Here is a 19,820-nt window from a genome sequence, read left to right as displayed (position 1 = left end):
TAAAACTAGAGATAACCACCGTGAGAGGTTCATCTGGCTGCGTGGATCGGATGGATTCTGTGACTGAATGGCGTTTAAGTTCACAGCGTGACGCAAGAGGAGGGACCCCCTTCGATCTGGGTCAATTTTTTCTCGTGAATAACTTAGGCAAGCTGTTTGAAACTACCCTGCACCAATAGTCCAGAGAAGTTGTGGTATGTGGAGCAGCAAACTCTTTCAGTTGCCATGAGCTTCTGCTGGCCACAGAGGTGAACACACCTTATGTTGCCTAATAATTACAAGGTTATACGCAGTTATATCTGTGTTAAGGCTTTATACAAGGCTCATTCCTCCATCTTGTTACTTCCTATTCTCACCGTTCTGATTTGATGTGCAATTATGTACACTCCTATTTAATGCGACTCCACATGAAGCCCAGAGTGTGGATTTGGTGTTTTGTGACTACATGTAGTACTCAGTGTGGTATTAACTACTCACGTACAAAGGGATATGGGGTTTTGTTTGTTTGTTTGTTTTACTTGGGCTTTTTACTTACTTCAGAGTTGGAGCAATCCAAAGGGCTATGAAATTCTGAATTAAATGTGCAGGAACATCTATGCAAATTTTTTTCTCTGCTTACTTTTTGCCTTTTTTTGCAGACATTTTAGCTCGTTTTCATTGCTGAAGCAAGGAATGACAATAGATCACAGGTTTTATTACCGCTTTGTGTTTCTGCTTGCATCCCTGCTCTCTTCTTCCCTAGAGAGAGCTTTCCATGCACGTCTCTTGAAACACTCATGCTCTGCTTCTGAGACACAAGTTATGGTAAGGGGGTGCTTTGTGGGTAGACTTACAAGTATCATGCTGATAAAAAGGGATCAGATAAAGTCTTGCTTTGTCCAAAAGAGATAAGTTAGAAACTGGGAATGAATGCCCAATCAGTGATCTACAATTACAGGAGCTGGTGGGAAGCAGTGTCAGGAGAATCCAGAGGTTGCCATAGAAATGTAACAATGGGTGCAGTCCTCAGGGACTGCACCTGAGTCAAGTACCAAACGTGCAGGAATTCTCAGTGAATGAAACTCTCAAGTTTAAGAGAAAAATAGAAACGATATCACAGATAAAGATAATTGAGCTGTCTGTCCTGTTTTGATATCATGGTAGATCCCATCTGGACGTCAGCCGCAATTGCTGCTATGCAGCTTTCCCAGGCTTGTTTGGGTGAAATATATAAACCTCAGGAGAACTTTCAGAGCATCAGTGTATGCCTGCTGGCTTCTCTAGTTCCTTTTGCTAGGAAATCTAGAAACACATTATCATTTTTGGACCATAGCAAGCATTTCAGTTGCTTGTTATGGAAATTCTGTGTAACAACAGCCTAATGAATTCAACTTTGGGATAGCATTTTTCTGACCGTTTTTGAGTGACTCACAGTTTTTAAAAAGACAAGAGTGTGTTTCATGGGTAGAGGGGGAGTGTACAAAAACGGTTCTATTTTAAGAAGAGCCTTAACTCTGAATATCCCTCATCCAACAAGCCGCTGGAAAAGAGTGTGCCATGCAACCTGTAAGCCTCTTTCTAAATTAATTTCTGCATGCAGTCCCACGTACCTGGAAAAAGAAAGGGAGCATTATGGTAATCTAAAGGTCTGGCAAGATTGATATTTCTACTGTTTGGAATGATAACATTTCTCCCCATTAGAGGCATTTTGGTGTGAAGAAAATTGATTGCATTTCAATCAACTAGAGTTGTAAACAACAAATGTAGACAGTTCCAGACCCCCAAATCCACTACCAGAATACCCTCTAGTGTAAATGAGGGAATAGATGTCATTAATATTGACTGCCTTGATATATTAGACCTTGGAATCCCTGACAGGGCTTGTTGGTCTTTTGAAAGTGAAATGAGACAATTTGGTTTTGAGGAGATACAGTGCCCTCATTTAAATGTTAATCTTAGAGGGGGGAATGAAGGCTTATGTCTTAGCCCTGTCACAGATTTCCATCAGGGACCTAAATTCTTAGAAAAGATGTTCATTCAAGCACCTAGAAAAATTAAAAAAAAAAAAAAAAAACAAAAACAAGCATAATCAACTGGGAATCTGGCAGTCACTAATTCATTCAGTGATCTAAACATCTTAAGCACTCTGACTCGGGAGGTTAGGTGCTGGCGTTCTGCAACCAAAAGCCCAAGCGCACAATCTAAGACGGACATCAGGACCCCTGCTGCAATGCAGGGAAGGAGATGGGCATCCTCCGAGGTGATTCATCTGCCCATCTCAGACAGCAGTGTCGAGACGGGGTGAGCAGCTAGCTGGCTGGTGGTGCCTTTCTCTCTCTGGTGACTGCAGAGGGAACCTACCTAAATTTTAAGGGCTATGTTTTGGTCATACAAACCCCGCTCTTTTAGCCTCCCCAAATGCAGTAACATGACTTTTGGACCTGACAAGGATGTTGTTCACATGACCACGGGTGACTATGATGTATTTATACTAAGAAAAAGCTTGAATAAGAAGATGACTATTTTCCTATAATTTTCCTACCTATCTCAATCAATTAGAAACACCAAATATATAGTTTATACCCATTATGTTGCATCAGGCATTCTTCAAATAGCTTGTTTTAGATAATGTATATGTAAAAAAAGGGATAAACCTTGTAATATTACACATTTTTGCACATTTACAAACTGTATTTGTAGTCTTGAGCGTATATAGTCAAATTGAGATCTGGGCAATATTCCTAGCAAATTGTTATTCATTAAAAAAAAAAAAACAAAACAGTTTCAGAAGGGGGCAGAACTCTCTCTGAGTTAATTTAAAATTCAGCAAATGAGTTTTGACAGGGGAAAAACAATAAAACATTTGGAGAGGTCAGACTTTTGGTTCAACAAAGTTAAACATTGGCAGTTTTATTCAAGTTGATGTTATCATTTCAAAACTGATCTACTATATAGAAGGGATAAATAGCCTTAAATGAAACTTTAAAAATGAAACCACAGAATGAAACTTTTCATTTCAGCCCACCCTGAAACAGTTCTCCCATTTTCATTTTCTTTAGTTTAGGCACTGAATGAAAAAAAAATCCCAACAATTATTTTCACATCTCTCATTAAATTACCAAAAATTCTTATAGAAAAAGATCTTTCAATCTAAAGGAGCAATGAAATTCTCAGGCTTCAGAAATAGATAAAGTATCATTATAATGTTAAAGAGCAATCATATTGTACACAATGCCTGAAATGGAAGCACTTACTTTGGTTTGTGTTTTTGATGGTTTTGAAAGCATTGCTGAGAAGACAAAATGAGAAGAAAGTCTCTTACACAGACTCCAGATTTCAAGTTGGGTTAGAGACAGAATCTACAGTAAAAGTAATGGATTTTTTAAGAAAGTTTTATTTTCATTCATAACAGAATAAAGTTATTCGTTAAATGCTTGTAGAGGAGTGCTTGGTTAGTGAACATGTTCATCTTCCAATAAAATGCAGTTCTGCCAGATATTATACTTTACTGTAAGTGTACAAAAGCAGCAACTTTTGTTACTTTACACACAATGTACATGAAGATGCCACATGATTTACAGGGCTTGATTCCATTCTCACTCGTCAGCTTCCCACTGGTGTTGGTTTAGTGGCGTGATTCCTCTTGATGCTGGCTGAATTCCCAGTCTAAGTGAGAGGAGAATCTAACATGCAGGTTGGGGTTTTTTTTGTTCAGGACAACGAATAACAATGAGCTTCCCTAGTTCTAGCAGCTTTACTTCGTTCGGACACATATGTTGTGGCTTCTCCGCTCATTAGCACATACATTCAGGCTCCTGCTAAGCAAAACACAATATATCTGTAGATGAAAAGTGCTCGGTGATTTTCATTCCTTCTGTTTCCACAGCTCTGTGCCCTTAACAACATCCCTGCATGCTCTACAGAGACAGCACCAAGGGGCAGTGTAGGTTAGGAAGGCACAATGACTCCTTGAGACTCCACACGTTTGTAAACCATCCGCTGGCAGCTACACGCTGTGAGACCATGCGTTGTGTGCTGTGGTCAGTCAGATCTGCCAAAAGATAGATATTAGGGCAGGAGTGTCCCTTCTGTTCCCTGTGCCCCACAGGGAGTCTGCAGGAAGAGGGACGGTTGCGGTCCTACCGCTGAGACTGCATGAGCGAAGAGAATTCCTGCGTGCCTACCCAACTCACATGCATCACCACAAGGACCAGCTACAGCCACGATATAGCCCTTACCTCGCGCTGATAAAGTCTGAAAATGCGGCAGCCCAGCTAGCGTATAAAATGTAATGGAGACCCTTGCATATGGAGATTCTAAGGAAGTGAAGGAAGTCTCCTTTTTGCTCCCTGTTTCTTCCTTGACTGCGTCTCCCTCCCTTGCTCCAGGTTCAGAATCACGTCACACAGTAAGCAGGTATTGCAGAGGTAAGCATAGTATGTTACCCTCCCCTAAGGAGTCACACTTCTGTGTGCTGTGAGCTAAAGGAGGCAAAGCTGCCTTTTTGACTTCGGTTAAATTGACAGAAGCTGGCAGCCCGGATCCTTTTGCCTTTGGTCCCACTTTTGCGTTTCTGTTTGTCACTTGCGATAAAGCTTTCAATCAGCTTCAGTTTTTCATGCTCTTCCTTCAGGAAGAAGTCAACAAGCACGCTCTTCTCCTTTTTGATCTGTTCACTGATGTCCTTGGGGATGTCAGGAATCATCCAGTCAACCAGGACACTGAGGAACATCACCAAGTTCTGCGAACACAGCAACAGATGTGAAGCAAGTACAAAAAATCCAAAATACTCTCGCTAGAGCAAAACCAAACCTTTGCTACAGCTATGAGGCAGGTATCAAATGCATTTTGCTGATGGCATGTAGCGTTAAGCAGTTGAGTAAGGCCTTAGTTCAAGAAACAGCTCACGCTTGTGTACAACTCTCCCTTAGTGGAGTGGCTGAATTAAACACATGCTTCAGTTAAGTTTGAAATGGGAAAGGACTTGGATTTATCAAATGATTCATGGCCTAAGCAGCTAAAACAGCCTTATTCTTTACCGGCATTCAAAGGTGCTCAGTTCTCAATATCAAATTCGTTGTGACTGAGTCTGGAATCCGTTACTATAAGGGCAACATCACGGAAAGCCTCTTCCAACACAATCATACGCATGTGTTTCCAATGTGGCCTGAGCAGACAGCAGACAATTTTCATGGTCATTCTGTCCTCAAATCCTTCTGTCTGCTGACAAGCAGGATTTTTTCACACTACCGCAGCATGCAAGCCATGACCCTGAACCTCAAGTGTCAAGGTCATTACAGGTGATGTTCATAACACAGAGGCAGGGAGCAGACTGGGCACAAAGTTTTGCTTGTTTGTGAAATTTATAGATAAATTATGCTTTGGGGTTTATATTATCATGATAATGCTTTGAAAACTGCTGTGTTGTGTGATGCCTCAAAATGTGTGAGAACATTTGCTGACAAGGCTACTAGCATGAACCCTCCGCCCCCATCTGAGACAATGGAGCTAATTAACCAGGGAATGTAGTCTGGCAGAACAACAGGCAGGCTATTTGAAGCCCAGCATAACCAGTTGGTTTCAAATGTTTTGCAGCCAGTGGTGGAAAATTACTGAAGACAGAGCAAAGCAGCAGAAGAGGGCAATATAAACCAGGCAAGACTCACAGTCACACTTAGGAATATTTGGCAGGTGAGGAGAAAAGACAGGCAGATTTCAATATGAGGGCTGGACCCAATTTGACTGTGGAAGGATACCAGATCATAGAGGAGAGCAGAAGGTTTCTGCCATTCAGAAGGCAAGCCATGACAGCAAATCCCTTGCCAATGAAATCTCCACACTGGGGAGAATTTACTCCATTTACTTGTAGAAAGTAGCAAAAGACCTTGGAGGATTTATTGCTTCTGTTTATTTCTTGCTTTGGGTAAAGAACAGCATTTCAACAAGCCTACGTAACATTTATGTGCTTTTCACAAGTGGTGCCCCTGAGAGTATAAAAGCTGACAGAGTCCACTTATCTGAAACGTTCAAGAGCCTGGGGTATTTTGGGGATCACTGCTAGTGCCAGGAGCTAATGCAGGCTGTGGGGCTTCTCTTCCATGAAGGGAGAGGAAATCTCCGCTGAGAAGGTGTGCCACAGTGGTCCGAAGGGAGAACCTGTCCTGAAGCCTGCTGACACCTCAGCAGGCTGGGTGAAAGCACGTCAGGCTGGGTATTTGCAAAGAGAAAAGCTCTACTGGACATGGGCTTCTTTGGCATATGCATTTCAATCCATTTGTTATGATATTTCCGTGACTGAAATTGCAGCAACTCAACAGACTTACCTGAAATAGAATAACAAAAGCCAAGCGAGCAGATAAGACCGCCCAGTACTGTTTAGAAAACTCATACTGATTTTGGGACCAAGGTGGTTCTCTGTAGTCTTTGAACCTGTCGATGGAGACAGCTTAATTATCACACAGTTTCAGCAATCTCCTCCTGCACCAATTGCCTTGATTAACATGATTTTCCAATCACAAAACCTAAAGAATCAAATCCTCCAGATGTTCCTACTTCAACCTCTATTATGAAACACAACTCCAGAATTAGAGCTGGACTATCTCCACTGAATTTATCAAGCTTAGTCTGGTTTTCACAGTTGTAACCAAAATCAGAACGTTGTTCTAATGTTGGAAATGTCCAGATTTTCCAGGATTTACAAATGTCCCCTTTTGTTGGTTGATGTTCAAATGATCTCAGTGTACAGGGAATAAAGCGTTGAAATTAAAGCATAGAGATAGCCCAAGGCATTTTCAGACTAAAGGAGACAAGCCTGCATTCATCTCACCTAAACCTTGATTAATTTAGGGAATAATTCAGCCCACGTAAAATCTGACTCACACTTTGGTGGTTCCGTTCTTTGCATTAACAACAGAGGGAGCAATGGGAAAGGCACTTCCGAAATTAACTGTCTAGCCTTAGACAGGATAAAACAGAGCCTTAGTGGTTTGGTGTAAAGACTGATGCTTTTAGTATTATCATCAATCATTTGGAAGTAAAAAACAGGCTAATAAAAGTCACAGATGCTCCTAAATTGGAAAGTTTTGGAAATAGCAGGAAACACAGAAAGCAATAAGACATACAGACAGGAAACACAATGAGAATAATCTGGGGAAATGGAAAATAATTAAAAATAAAACAATTGAAGGATCTTTGAAAGGATAGCGTTTGAAAGAAAATGCAATGAAAATAGCCTGGAGCTTACAGCGGCCAGCAAGTTAGCACAAGTTTGAAATATGGCAGCCGGACAGTATGACTTGTGGGTGTATAAACAAAAGGCACGATGCTGCTGGGGGGTATTAGCCCTTCTCTGAACAGCTCAGGTAAAGCCACACCTGGAATGCTGCATTCAGCCATTCAGCTGTGTGGATTTCAGAGGAAAAAAAAGGCGGGGGGGGGGGGGGGAGAAAAAGAAAAAGATAGCAACAAATTGAAGGCAGTTCAGCAAAACAATCCAGGAGGAGAATTGAAGAGACTGACTCACCAGAAAAGATGAAAGAAGAGCACATGTATTGCTCCAATTTGGTAAGTAACAGCCACAGTTGGACATGATAACCATGCACAAATTGTGCCCTTAGGACTGAAAGGGATAATTTAGTGCTGTTCACAGCATTTGACTAGGAGTAATGGGATGAAATTAAGAAAGGGAAAATCTGTTTTGAATACCACAAAACCCTTCCTGACAGTAAGATTCATTAGACTGTGGAAAAGCCTCCATCGGGGGATAATGGAGAAGGTTCATATATAAAATCTGTCAGCTTCAGTTTGCAGGTGCGCTTACCAAAATTACCTTCAGGTTCTATCCACATGGTTTTGCATGTTAAATTATACATTTACAATCCACACACCCCCTACATCCCGTCCACCCCCCCAAGAAATTCAGTCTGAAATGCTGGATCTAATTCTGTGCTGCACCTTCTGAAGACAAAGGACACAAGGTACAACCCACGATTGGGAGAGGGAAGAGGGAGAGGAGGAGAAAACAGCTTTAAATTGTGGACTGTATTAATTTATGGAAGCACTACCTGGGCTGTGTTAGACCCTGGATCATTTGTTTTGTTCAGCGGTGCGTACACAGCAGCCGAGCTCTCCATCCTGCCTTACACGGGACTCCTGTTTGGTCCTATGCTGTGCCTGCAGTGTGAGATTCCCCCTCTAGTACCTTTCTGTACAAGGTGGACTCCTGCACATTGCTCAAATCTGTGCACAAGAGCTGCAGCGAGGGCCGGAATCAGTTCCCTTGCGTTTAATCTGCTTGAACATCGAAGCCAAGGAAAACCACTGAGTTTGTTGTGGATTTTGCCTAGCGCTATAAATCAATCCCAGTCTTGAAACAGAGCCCAGGTTCACCTGCAAGGGTCACCAACTGTGGTGGGTTTTCCATTTAATGTACTCTGAGCTTCACAAACTAGGTAAGTGTTGCAGGACATCCGACCCCATGGACATTTCTCCTGGCTTAGCTGGAAATTTCACTGCTTATGATGCCTGAATCTACATTCAACAGAACACTAGCAAATGATTTATGGTGAAGGGAGATGTTGTTAAAGCTACAGGCAAGGTAGCCAGGCCTCCTCCCCACCTCCCTTTTTAATTATTCCATGACACATGGGACTTCGAAGTGCAGCAACCCAGGCCTTTTCTAACCGCTATATTCTACAGGTAGTTTCTTTTAGAAAAAGTCCATCTTTTCCCTCACCTCTTCAGTTCTTCATTCTTAAAAAAAATTGTTTCAGCAGGTATGTTAGGAAGAGCAAACAACTGGTGCTCCAAAGACTATTGTGTTTAAAAAATAGCAAACAACTCTAATTCCACTGAAAAAGGACAAGAATATGAAGTAGTCAAGGTGGTTTAAGAATTAGAGCACAGAAAAGTTCTGAGGTGAAAAAAGAAAAATGCACACTGAGAGTAGAGGTATGTTGGGGAAGTGAGAATGGATGGAGAGGACCAGGCAAGACTTAGACAAAACTGAACTGCAGGCAGAGCTAAGAGAAATATATTTTTAAAGTGTATTGTGTAGGGATAAAGAGAGACTGGTAGAAAAAGTCAAAATGTGTGTGTAGGTGGAACTGCGAATCTGTTTAATTTTGTTTTTTCAGCTGGTCTTTGACAAGAAATTGATGAAAACATGAAACATGACCTAATCACAAGAAAGTAGTGCTTCAGCAATGCGGGAGTGTACAAGAATTGTTCAGGGAAAAATTTTAGAATCCACCACTGATCATCGGGAGTAGATGAGATGAATCCCAGGGCATTAAGAAAATTAATTCATTCAAAGACACTTATAGATTTGCTGAACACTGGAGCAGACTTGTGTTAAGGGAAAAGTCCCTTTAATGACTCCCTATCTGCTGCTTTCTTTTTGGTGTGATCAGCATGCTTTCAGGTACTCCATTATCATACCAGATTATAAAGATTAAAAGGGCTAAACCAATAAAAACGTCACAGAACTTAGCAAGGTTTGCTCTTAATTTGTTTTCAGCTACACAAATGCCGTTTTGCTCTGAAAAAAATCATTACAACCAATGGTATGCATCAGAATGGCGTTACAGCAATGTTTGTTTGGAAGCAGTGTCAAAGAGTTCACAACATTGTAGAAAACGCTGCTCAAAATATTCAAAGAATGTATCTGGATGTTCGGTGGGAGAGTTGTTTCTGGCTTGTTATGGTTATTTTTAAGATACCTTAATCTCTGGCAATGCCTGTAAGGAGCAAAATGCAAACTTATTGTTACCACATTTATCTCCAGAGGTCACAGAAATCTAAGAATAAGAGAGGTCAGCTTGTTCCCAACATATTTGCCAGAAACAGAAAAGCAGATCTTCGTTCCAGCTTAAGGGACAGTGTTTGTTGCTTGTCTCTTGGGACACAAGCTAGATACCCCATGTTTTATCACAGTGATAGTTCTGGCCAAAGCTGTGATTTTGATAAGATTCAAATGAGGCGGGTGGTAACAAGAAACAGTGAATGTAGATGCTGACATCTTTTCCTAATTATTTCCTCATAATGGAACAGAAGTGCTCTCATAGTTGTTTCTCACTCAGACTAGTACATGGTCAAACATTTGATATATGCTCCTTGCTTGCAATCAATTTTTTATTTTTTTTTTCTCAGTGGCAGGTGGGTATCACTTTTATACCTAGTGTGGATTGTTCCCTTCTCCCTGTGTTTTGGCTCTGTTGAATCCATGCTCATCTGAGGAGTGCATTTCATCACCATTGTTAATGCACACGTTTCCAAATACACTGGCAGTCACACACCATAAACAGAGGCCAGTGACTGAGACCAGGTAAACAGTAGCAAAGTGAAAGTAGCAAAGTCACAGTGAAGAGGGAGTTCCGAATGGTTCGAGATGCTTGTTGGAGGAAAACACAGGCTAATTTGGGGATACAAGTTAAAAAGCGCTAGGAACTGAGATGTTCACACATGTTCAAGGAACATGTGGAAATGGCACTGCGGGACATAGTTTAGTGGGCATGGTGGTGTTGGGTTGGTGGTTGGACTTGATGATCTTACAGGTCTTTTCCAACCTTAGTGATTCTCTGATTCTGTGATTCTGTGAGAGCAGAAAAGCATTTCACAGACATACAAGTCTATCAGAAAGTACGGAGATGCTGCATAATCTCACACATAACATTATACTAAGAAGTAACTCCCAGCAACATATTGAAATGGGGAATAGCAGAGCTCACAGGGAACCACATTTTAAGAAAAGAAAGAAGACAGGCCTCGGGTTTACGGTTCTTTACCCTGTCTGCCACCAGCAAAGCAGCAAGTAGGGCACAGCATGCAGCTTTAAGTACTGGAGAGCTATTTTTTCCTTTCTGTCTGCCCTCAACTCTCATCTGACCTGCCTCCCAAGAGGCAGCAGAGATTCCTTCAACAAAGTTCCTGACACCGGGACATGACATGCTCTCTCTTTACCTGCTTAAAAGTCAGGAGTCTTTTCTATGCACTCATCTAGCCTCCATTGTGGTTAAGGTAAGAAGGTAGGTATGTCCCAAAGGCAATCCCAAGAGCAGTGCCGGAGTTAGAGGGCCAGATTTCCCTCTGCATTTACTCTGCCTCCAGTGAAGTAACGGAGATGCGTAATTTTTGTGGGTTATAGCTGGGTGAGATAAACACTCTGCTTAAAATCAGCAGGATCCTAAGTATGGACAAAGTTTGCTTGCGCAGGAGCAGGAGATAAACTTGTGCAAAATGCATTGAATAATGCCAACTTTAAGACTTGTTTCTTGAAAATGATTACATTACGATATTTAATATATTCTCTGAGTACTGATTTGTAAGCCTCATCGAAGAACTTCCATCTATCCCTTCTCAAGCTATTTGAGCAAAACCTCTTATTCGCTAATAAAATCAGAATGGAAAAAAGCCCTGATTTCGTGGGAGATAGGTATGTAGTCTACATTTAGAAATGGGCAGTCATTTAGAAGCAAGGGGAGCCTTTTGGCTACTTCAGGAACCTCGCTAGAATACGATCCCTTAAATAACCAGTGAAAACAAGTGAACATTCTGAAGGGCAATTTACAGCACCTGTTAGAAGCATAATTACAACGTTAATTTCTTCCTTTGTTTTTAAGTAGCTGCTTGTTTCTAAATGAATTTATTTGTAAAATTAGGAAATATTTAAAAATAATTTAATTTTTTGTTTGTCTTTGGTTTTTTTGAAATCAAAATGTTTGATTTATTTGAAATATTTTCTCTCCCCAACTTTAACATGAAAACAAAGATTTCAGTAGGACAAAAATGTGCATCCTAAGTGGCTTTAGTTACAAGCCTTCTATGTCATGCTGAGAGCTGCTCTTGCAGATTTATAGAAGAAACTAATAGCCAAAACTTAACGGTAACCCTGTAAAAAATTTCTAGCTGCCTTAGCTATCTCTATCTACTCTGTAAATACAATTTCTTTAAGAAACTCTGAATGTCAGATACGCGGGAGTGTAGGGATCATTGGAACAAAAAATGAAGAAATCTGTCTGTATTTTGAATAGAGATTTATCAAGGACAATAAATTCAAGTAAATGGGAGGAAAGAAGAAAGCAGTCTGAACCTCTAACCAGAAAACACTACTTCATATTTACAATATCTACAATATTACGTACAGTAATTTCTGCCAGCATTGGAGTATTCAATAAACCAGTATTGCAAGAAAAAGCCGACCTGATGCTAAATGGCATGTGAATGTCACCTGTAAGGTTGGTCTCATCGTTCTGCTCTGCTTGGTAACTGATTTTGTGCCCTTGCTTTGATGCTGATGCTGAGAGAATATGGTGATAGAGTTCAGGAATCCCACCTTTGGCACCTTACTCAAAATTTGATCTCAGAGTAAAACCACACAATGAAAGCATGAGAGCAAAAGACCTGAGTTTGAGAAAGGAGACTGGGAAAGACAGAGGTGAAACTAGTTTTAGAACCAGGACAGGTTCAGATGGGAACTATCGGGAGTAGTAGATTCAAAAACCTTGCCACGCATCAGAAAAAGACAGCAAACATATGCAAATACATTGTGCATCAAAACAAGGGAGGCCAATTAAAGACCTGTGTGTAGTAAAAAACATATAAATGAAAGCTCTCCTTCCAAAGAAAATGGAAGAGCAAGTTTTGTGATGATTTCTTGGCATTGCAGAGGCTAAGCAAGCTGTCCAAAAGGAAGGTGAGGCAGGCTGTTGAATATAGCACTGACCTGAGGAGCTCAGTTTGGAACAGCCTTGGGTTGTACTGCCTTAAAACAGATCTTTGAATTTCAGCATATTTTTATAAAAAAAGCAAGGTTACTTTGAGGGCCTCGAACAATGTTAGTGATTTCTCATGTAAACTGGAACTACTCGATTGGTATCTGCACTATGGGAGCAGTGGACTAGACATTTTGGACCTATTTTAAAGGAAGTCGAGCCTTGTTTCCCCAGTCTGAAAAGGTGAATCTGAAATATAAGACATGTAGATGGGGAATGGTGCAGGTTTTAAAGATGGGCAGAATATATTGAAAACTCAGATCTCATCAAGTAAACACTGAACTTAATAAAGAAACAGAAAGCCTGTTTCTAATTGGTGGGTGTCCATTTTAGAAACTCATTGTTTTTAATGAAAGTTATGTCTTTCAATAAAGAAAGGATTTTTTTTTTATTTGAGTAAGTCTGCCTAAATTGTTTATTTTGCCTTTTTATGCACTGGAAAAACCCTTCTAAGAACCTTCTAACATAGTGAGAATACTCTAAAAGCTGTACTCCTAAAACCACCTTTTTAAAGGCACAAATATTACCAGTTCCCACTTGGAAAAATTTTGTCTGACAGAAGACCCAAAGAAATTACTTTGACTATGCAAACTGTCATTAGAAGTACTTTACCTGCAGAATAAAACATCCTGTGCAAACAGGGAGTTTTCTGGCTGTGTTCCAGCCTTGAGATGACTGACATTGAAGTATGAGAGCGTGTGATTGATGAAGCCATGCATGGTTCCATTTTGACTGTATGCATATTGATACATAAGGCGTGGAATGAAATCAGATGTGACAGCAATTACAAAAGCCTGAGAGACCAAAAAAAAAAAAGAACCAAACAACAGCGTCATGAATCTATGTCTAACGTGTTTCAAATTAAGGTAATTCAGGTGATAATTTTCACATTCAAGTAAGTTTATAGCGGTGATGAAGTGAGAGTTAAATGGCCAGAGCTGGTACAGAACATATACTTATATAAATGCACAGTAACCTGCTCTGTATCTCCAGGGCAAGGTTGTAGTTAGGAAAGTGGAATATTTCTTAGAGCACAGAGTAGCAAAAGCAGTTAATGTACTGTATGTTTCTCCAACTCTTTCCATCCCTGGCTCCAGGGATGATTTATCACTAGTTTTTAAAAAATTACAGCAAGACATAATAGCTAGCTGGTATAATTTGGAGTATAATGTAGTGTAGTTGCACAGTGTTATCTGAGATAAACTAGTCGAGTGTAAGGTAGTCATCCTCCATTTTCCCCTCTGCATCAGGATTTACATCGGTGGATCTCATGCTGGTATAAAACTGGTATAATTGTGAAATCAGAAAAGTGAATCACACACAGAAGTGTCTAGATCATATATATAACAATTCATTAATTTAAATTCAAGAATTTAAATGTACATTTTGCTAAATAGTTCTTCTGCATCAATATTATTCAGATGGAGAAACAGAACTTGGCATTCAGTATTTTTTAAAATTGGGTATGCACATATTTACATTTCTGTCAACAAAAAGTAGCTAACTGTATTTTAATGGAATCCCCAGGAAATAAAAATGTTCAGAGTTTGTTTGACGCAGAAAATAACCAAGGATCATAAATCTGCAAAGTGTATTCAGATAAAACTGAGAGGCTGCAGAGTTGTCCTCATCCAGCACAGATCGGTACTGGAAACCTGAAATCTATGCCTGACAGCAAAATTATGGGTATGTGCAGGGCTGCACAGATTTCCTACCTTAAATCCTGGAAACTGCCGAGCCATTAGTGAACAATGCTCCACCCAAGTCAAACAAGACTGCTTCTCTGGAGGCATGATAGTTCTCCCAGTTGTAACGATAGCTTACAAACTGCTACAGAGTGCTGTTGTGCTGGAAGCTGTTGTACTAGATAAATTGCATAACACCTCCGCACAAGTTTCCCCTTCAGTAGTGACAATCATCTGCCTTTCTAAAGTGCTTTGATACCTTTAATATTTTACAGTTGGACTCAATGATCCTAAAGGTCTTTTCCAACCTAAATGAGTCTATCTTTCTATGATCTGTGGGTCAAAAACCCACTAGATAGTATTATGATTAAAATCCTAGAGCATGAGTCTTTTTTATCTTAAAGCATATACAGAAAAACTTTCCTTAAGGAATACACGTAGAACAATACACATAATATATCTGCATACCAGACACACATTGTGTTCACGTAATCATTCTTGTTCTATGAAAGAATGTGGTTTTCCATTAAGATTTTGTAACTTGGGGAATGCGTAACCCAACACAAACCAAAAAAGCTACTCTTACAGAAATACTTACTTTGTAGGAGAAATGGTGTTTAGGGATATAACCATGCCTGTATATATCAGAACAAATGCTAATGCTATCTAGATAAGGACTTTCTGCTCCTAGAATCTAGGATGTTGTATCTACACCCTTTTTATTCATACCAAGAGTTGTACTAGCAGAGTAACAGAAAAAGGCATGGATATGAATGAGAAGTAGATCTTTGTCAATTATCTGGAGTGTTGCCTGCTTACACCTCCTTTACTGGTAGTTCTTACACAAATTAGTCTTCCTGTCCTACCTAAGACAAGGATAGAGAGAATGATATGAGTGAATGGTCACCTCATTTGTAATGAAATCATGGTTTACATTTCCACAAGAATGAACTGGATAATTTAGATTTTATTGTATTTTATAGCAATTGACAAAATTAGACTTTGCTTTTAAATTATGTTGGAGGGACAATATAAGCTCCCAAGATCATGGTTAGAAACTGGCGTAACCAAATACTTACATTAATGATAACTGAAAGCTTTCCAATACCACTCAAAATGTTATACCAAATTCCTGTAAGTGAAAAACAGAACTTATTAATGAATTTACCATCATTTTTCTTCTTCCTTACTGAATTTTTGGTGCTATCTATCTTCACTGTAATGTTTTTTCATTACTTACCTATATCTTTTGCTCTTACTGTGTCTGGCCTCCTCAGTTCAGTAACAAACTTTTTTGCATCAAGCCGGACTTCTATGATGTTGTTCAGAAGAGCAAAGAGAGGTGCCAGAGGAAAGGAGGCAACAAAGAGTGTGACAAAGCCAAACTGGATAACTGGAAGAGAAATATGCAATGGGTTTTTTTTTTTATATCTTCTGAAAGGAGCTGGTAAATGCAGCTGACAGCAAATTGTTGATGAGCTTTGTGTGTTACAAAACCCATAAAACTCCACTTCACAATTTGGTCCCAGTAATAAATATCACAAAGCAAGGCTATGAAAGAGAGAAAGGTTTGTCACTATGCTTTATGAATGTTTCTAATAACGTTTCTAGTCTCTACCACAAGCATAAGCCAAAGTAAATAATAAATTTAATAAAGGTTAGAGGGCTTGGGGTGTATTCTTCTGCATTTATACAGAATTAACTGATTAAGACCGTGCTGTTCTTCCCTGTCCTTTTGCATGTAAGTAAAATGATACACAAGCAAGCAAGAGGAGAAAATCTACAAGGTGTCACTGTTTCTTCCCAGCTTCCTTTGGAAAACTCAGTGGTAAGCTGTCAAGAGCAGGAACAGAGTAAGTATCATCTTTGTGGATGCATGAGCCTGTGATGTTGTATAGGATTTTCATCCCTCCTTATGTCACTGACATCCTCCAAAGTTAGAAATCTTCCTCTTTAAGTCCTAGCAAAGGAGAATGCTATTGTCACTTTTTTTTTGCTGGGTTTGCAATTAGGGTAAAGTAGTTTGGGAGAAAGAAAGCATTACTCCACCGGTCCTAAAGAACAAGTAGTATTTCAATGAAGCACAGACATCCTGACTTCTCCATGCTTGATAGAACAGATAGGCAACTAACAAGCCTGGCTTCTTCCACAGGGCAAAAAACCCAACCAACCAACCAACCAACCAACGAAAACCCTCTCACTTCGAAGTGGATCGCGTATTTTGTATCATCTTGTTCCCAGTACTAGACTGCTAGTACCACAGAGTTCAGCTCAGCACCCATAATATAATGATATAAACAAAAAGACCACATTGTTTTCTGAGTGATTTATGCCCCTTTTCTAGAGCATAGGATGACCTGTCTTCGTGCAAACAAATTGTCTTCTAAGCAGCTAAGGAACCAACATAATCCTGCAAAAGCACAATGCTGACACAACTGTGTTTTTTGGACAACCCTCAGCGCTCTAGAGATGTTTGGAACAATGTAGTAGAAAACCAAGTCCCTCCAAGCAAGCTGCTTCAGTTTTTGGGTGGGCAGAGTACCCTTAATTCCCCCTTCTTTCAGTGGCACTTCAGGATCTACCTCATCTGGGTAAATCTCGTTTGAGTACAATTAAAGTCTGAAAAGGGCTGGCTTTTTTTTTTTTTTCCCCCCTCCAAAGTGTTGAGGAATTAACAAACTGCCTAAAAGGCTGTGTCTTCCATGGAAAGCAGGAGGCATCCGTGGTGAATGTTACTCATGAGACTGGATCATTTCCTTGTAAAAATGCTACATTATTTTAAAGTAATACTTCAGGGAAGTGAGAGAGGTTTATTACCCCAGTAGAAGAAGAGGAAAGAGACCAAAAAGCATGCTGCCCAAACGTAAAGGCAATAATCCCAGTAAGATTAAACTAATAAATCTAACTTTGACTTACACTTCAGAATTAAATAAATAGTAGCACAGAAAAAGAGTTGGTGTGTATGAGGCCCTATTTATTGTGGCTCCTTTTTTGGCAAATCCCCGTGTAAGTTCTCTCTCCACTATGGGAGGAATCTGTTGCACTTTTTGTGAAAATCAGGGGTTTACATAGCACAACTGTTTACTTTAAAATAATTTCCTTAGGCACTGTTGTAACAGGCTACAACTAACTGATAAAACAGCTTTCTCCAGGATCTTCTCTTGCATGCATCCTTTTCTGTGTGCAGACTGCAAGTCTTCTGACTGACATTCCTGCTTTTCTCTTTTCGGTGACAATGTATTTGCATAGTAAAGTATTATGTCTGTATTACATATATAGCCTTTCGATTTTCATTCTTACTGTTCTGCTTTGAGATAAGGAGTATATCCTAACAAACGCTAAATGGAGCTTTTTCAAAGGATACAAACATCTTATCCTTGAAATCATACTTTCCTGAATATTTTATGTTCAGAGTCAGGAAAAGGAATTAACAAGGAAATAAAAACAGATGTTAGAGTAATGTCCCAAAAAACCTGTTAAATGCTTAGAAAAATACATAGCGCAAAAATATGCCTTATTTGGTTTTAAGTGAATTTAACAGGAATAGAGCTGGGAGGATTCTGTTAAAAAAAAAAAAAAAAGATATATTTGCAATGCTTTAAGTATAAGCCACACGCGCATCTGCTTTGATGTTGTTTGCAGCCCCTTTTGTTCATTGCCTGGGAAAATGCAGTTTAATTTTTTTTCAAGTTCATGAAAGAATGTTTAAGGTATGCAAAGGACTTCTGGACAATTGTGTGAATATGTCTTCATAGAAAACTCTACGCCAGAAGTGTTTGTGTGGCCATCTTGAAATCTCTTCAACCTTCTAGCCTCCTTTTTATGAAAGTGTGAATGATGCAAAAAGCAGGCAAAAAAACCGCGAAAACAAAACCAAGCACACCATAATTTAGACGGTCTTGTGTAGTAAACTAGCAAACAATCATTCAAAACAAGCAGTCTGTGAACAGCCTTGGCAATTGAAAGGTACTTGTTTAGTTCAGTCGGTTTTTGTAGAAACGAATATGTCAACAAAGCTGCATGGATTAAAAAGAGAAGAATCCCTTTCATACAGTTCAGGTTCCAGAAGCAATCTCGTTGCAGCATCCTGGAGTTCTGTGGATGCCTGTCCAGTCACAGTGGAAACATTTACCGTACTTTTAGGGCAGTCACAAAGACTGTTCCATCAAGGACAGCTGACGCTGAGACATCCTATTTTTGGCTGGAGGACTTGATGGCAACCCTGGAATACCCTTTTTACGTTCACGCTTATGCCACAGGGTCTCCATACAAAGCTCTTCTAGTGTTCACGTACAACTCTATGATCCCACATAGGAGCCCTACCTGACTTGGGTGATTGTTGTCTGTGCTTTGAGGTAAAAGGCTAAAACGACCTGTGCTAGGAGTTGGACCTCCGGACATCCAGCCTCTTTCATAGCTTTCCTATTTTCTGGTAGGCCAGCCTGGAGACAACAGAGATGACCATCACCCAGTCTCATGGCACAAGCTAGTGAAAAAATGATTGAAGGTTGTATATAAGGAGAAGTCAAGGACATGGGAAATAATGCCTTCTCCTGGGGCATCAAAGCAGGAGACCAGATATGCTGTCATTGACACAGATTCTATTTCTGATGGGCGAAAAAACCCAAACCACATACTATTGGTGCCCAGGACAAGTCACCTCTACCGTCTGACTTCTGCAGGAAAGAGGCAAAGGCCTCAGGGCCAGCCCATGAGGTCCTCAACACCTGATGCCACACCTGCAACATCTCATCCAGGCTTAGGCTGGCTGGGCCGCGAGACAAAAACTATAAAAGAAAAACAGCATCAAGAGAAGTCTTTCAGACCACAGCGATTCTCAGAAGTCCGCTTTTTGTAGAAGCTGTTCCTCTGTGCACAGGACCTGAACAGAACCCGACCCCAACAAAGAAAGACAGAGCACACGCTGTCCCTCTAATTCAAGCCTCCAAATTACGATTAAGAGCACAGATGAGGTTTTTTAAATTATGGATCTGGAGAGTGCTGGCTAGTGTTCTTGTGTAAGGGATACAGAATCAGTCCCCAGGATAAAACCTTCCACAGTGAATATCACCCAGGTTCTCCCAGATTTACACACTGACCAGTATGAGTAACCCTAATATCTTTTACATCAAAACCTAACCTAAGAGAAAGTAATTGTTTGTGATTCTGTTGCTTTTTTTCTTACTTCTATATCAATAATATCTGTCATAGGATCATGTGTTACTGGAAGTAAACAATGGAAGAGTCACTCTTGTGCTAAGCGACTTTCCAAGTCCTAAGAAGAAACTTTTCAATATACAGCCAAGCCTGGCTGAGAAACTAAGGAAAAGGTATAATTTACTACTTTTTGGTAATAAATGTATGCAACAAGCCTACACACAACAGG

At 40.0% G+C, this 19,820-nt stretch overlaps 1 protein-coding gene across 1 annotated transcript in view; it reads right to left on the bottom strand.

Moving 5' to 3' along the window:
• Positions 1-4,438: 4,438 nt before the first annotated feature.
• ANO2 (anoctamin 2) overlaps positions 4,439-19,820 on the bottom strand; it is a 195,485-nt gene continuing 180,103 nt past the window's right edge. Inside the window, exons 21-25 of the mRNA XM_059816887.1 lie at positions 15,675-15,827; positions 15,514-15,566; positions 13,362-13,543; positions 6,303-6,408; positions 4,439-4,720 (exon numbers count right to left, since the gene is read on the bottom strand). Coding sequence (XP_059672870.1) covers positions 4,439-4,720; positions 6,303-6,408; positions 13,362-13,543; positions 15,514-15,566; positions 15,675-15,827 — 776 coding nt within the window. The remainder of the gene's footprint in view (positions 4,721-6,302; positions 6,409-13,361; positions 13,544-15,513; positions 15,567-15,674; positions 15,828-19,820) is intronic.

Source organism: Gavia stellata, chromosome 4 (genome assembly GCF_030936135.1).
Source record: "Gavia stellata isolate bGavSte3 chromosome 4, bGavSte3.hap2, whole genome shotgun sequence".
In the NCBI taxonomy this organism is placed as follows: domain Eukaryota; kingdom Metazoa; phylum Chordata; class Aves; order Gaviiformes; family Gaviidae; genus Gavia; species Gavia stellata.
This window is presented reverse-complemented; position numbering and strand designations above follow the sequence as displayed.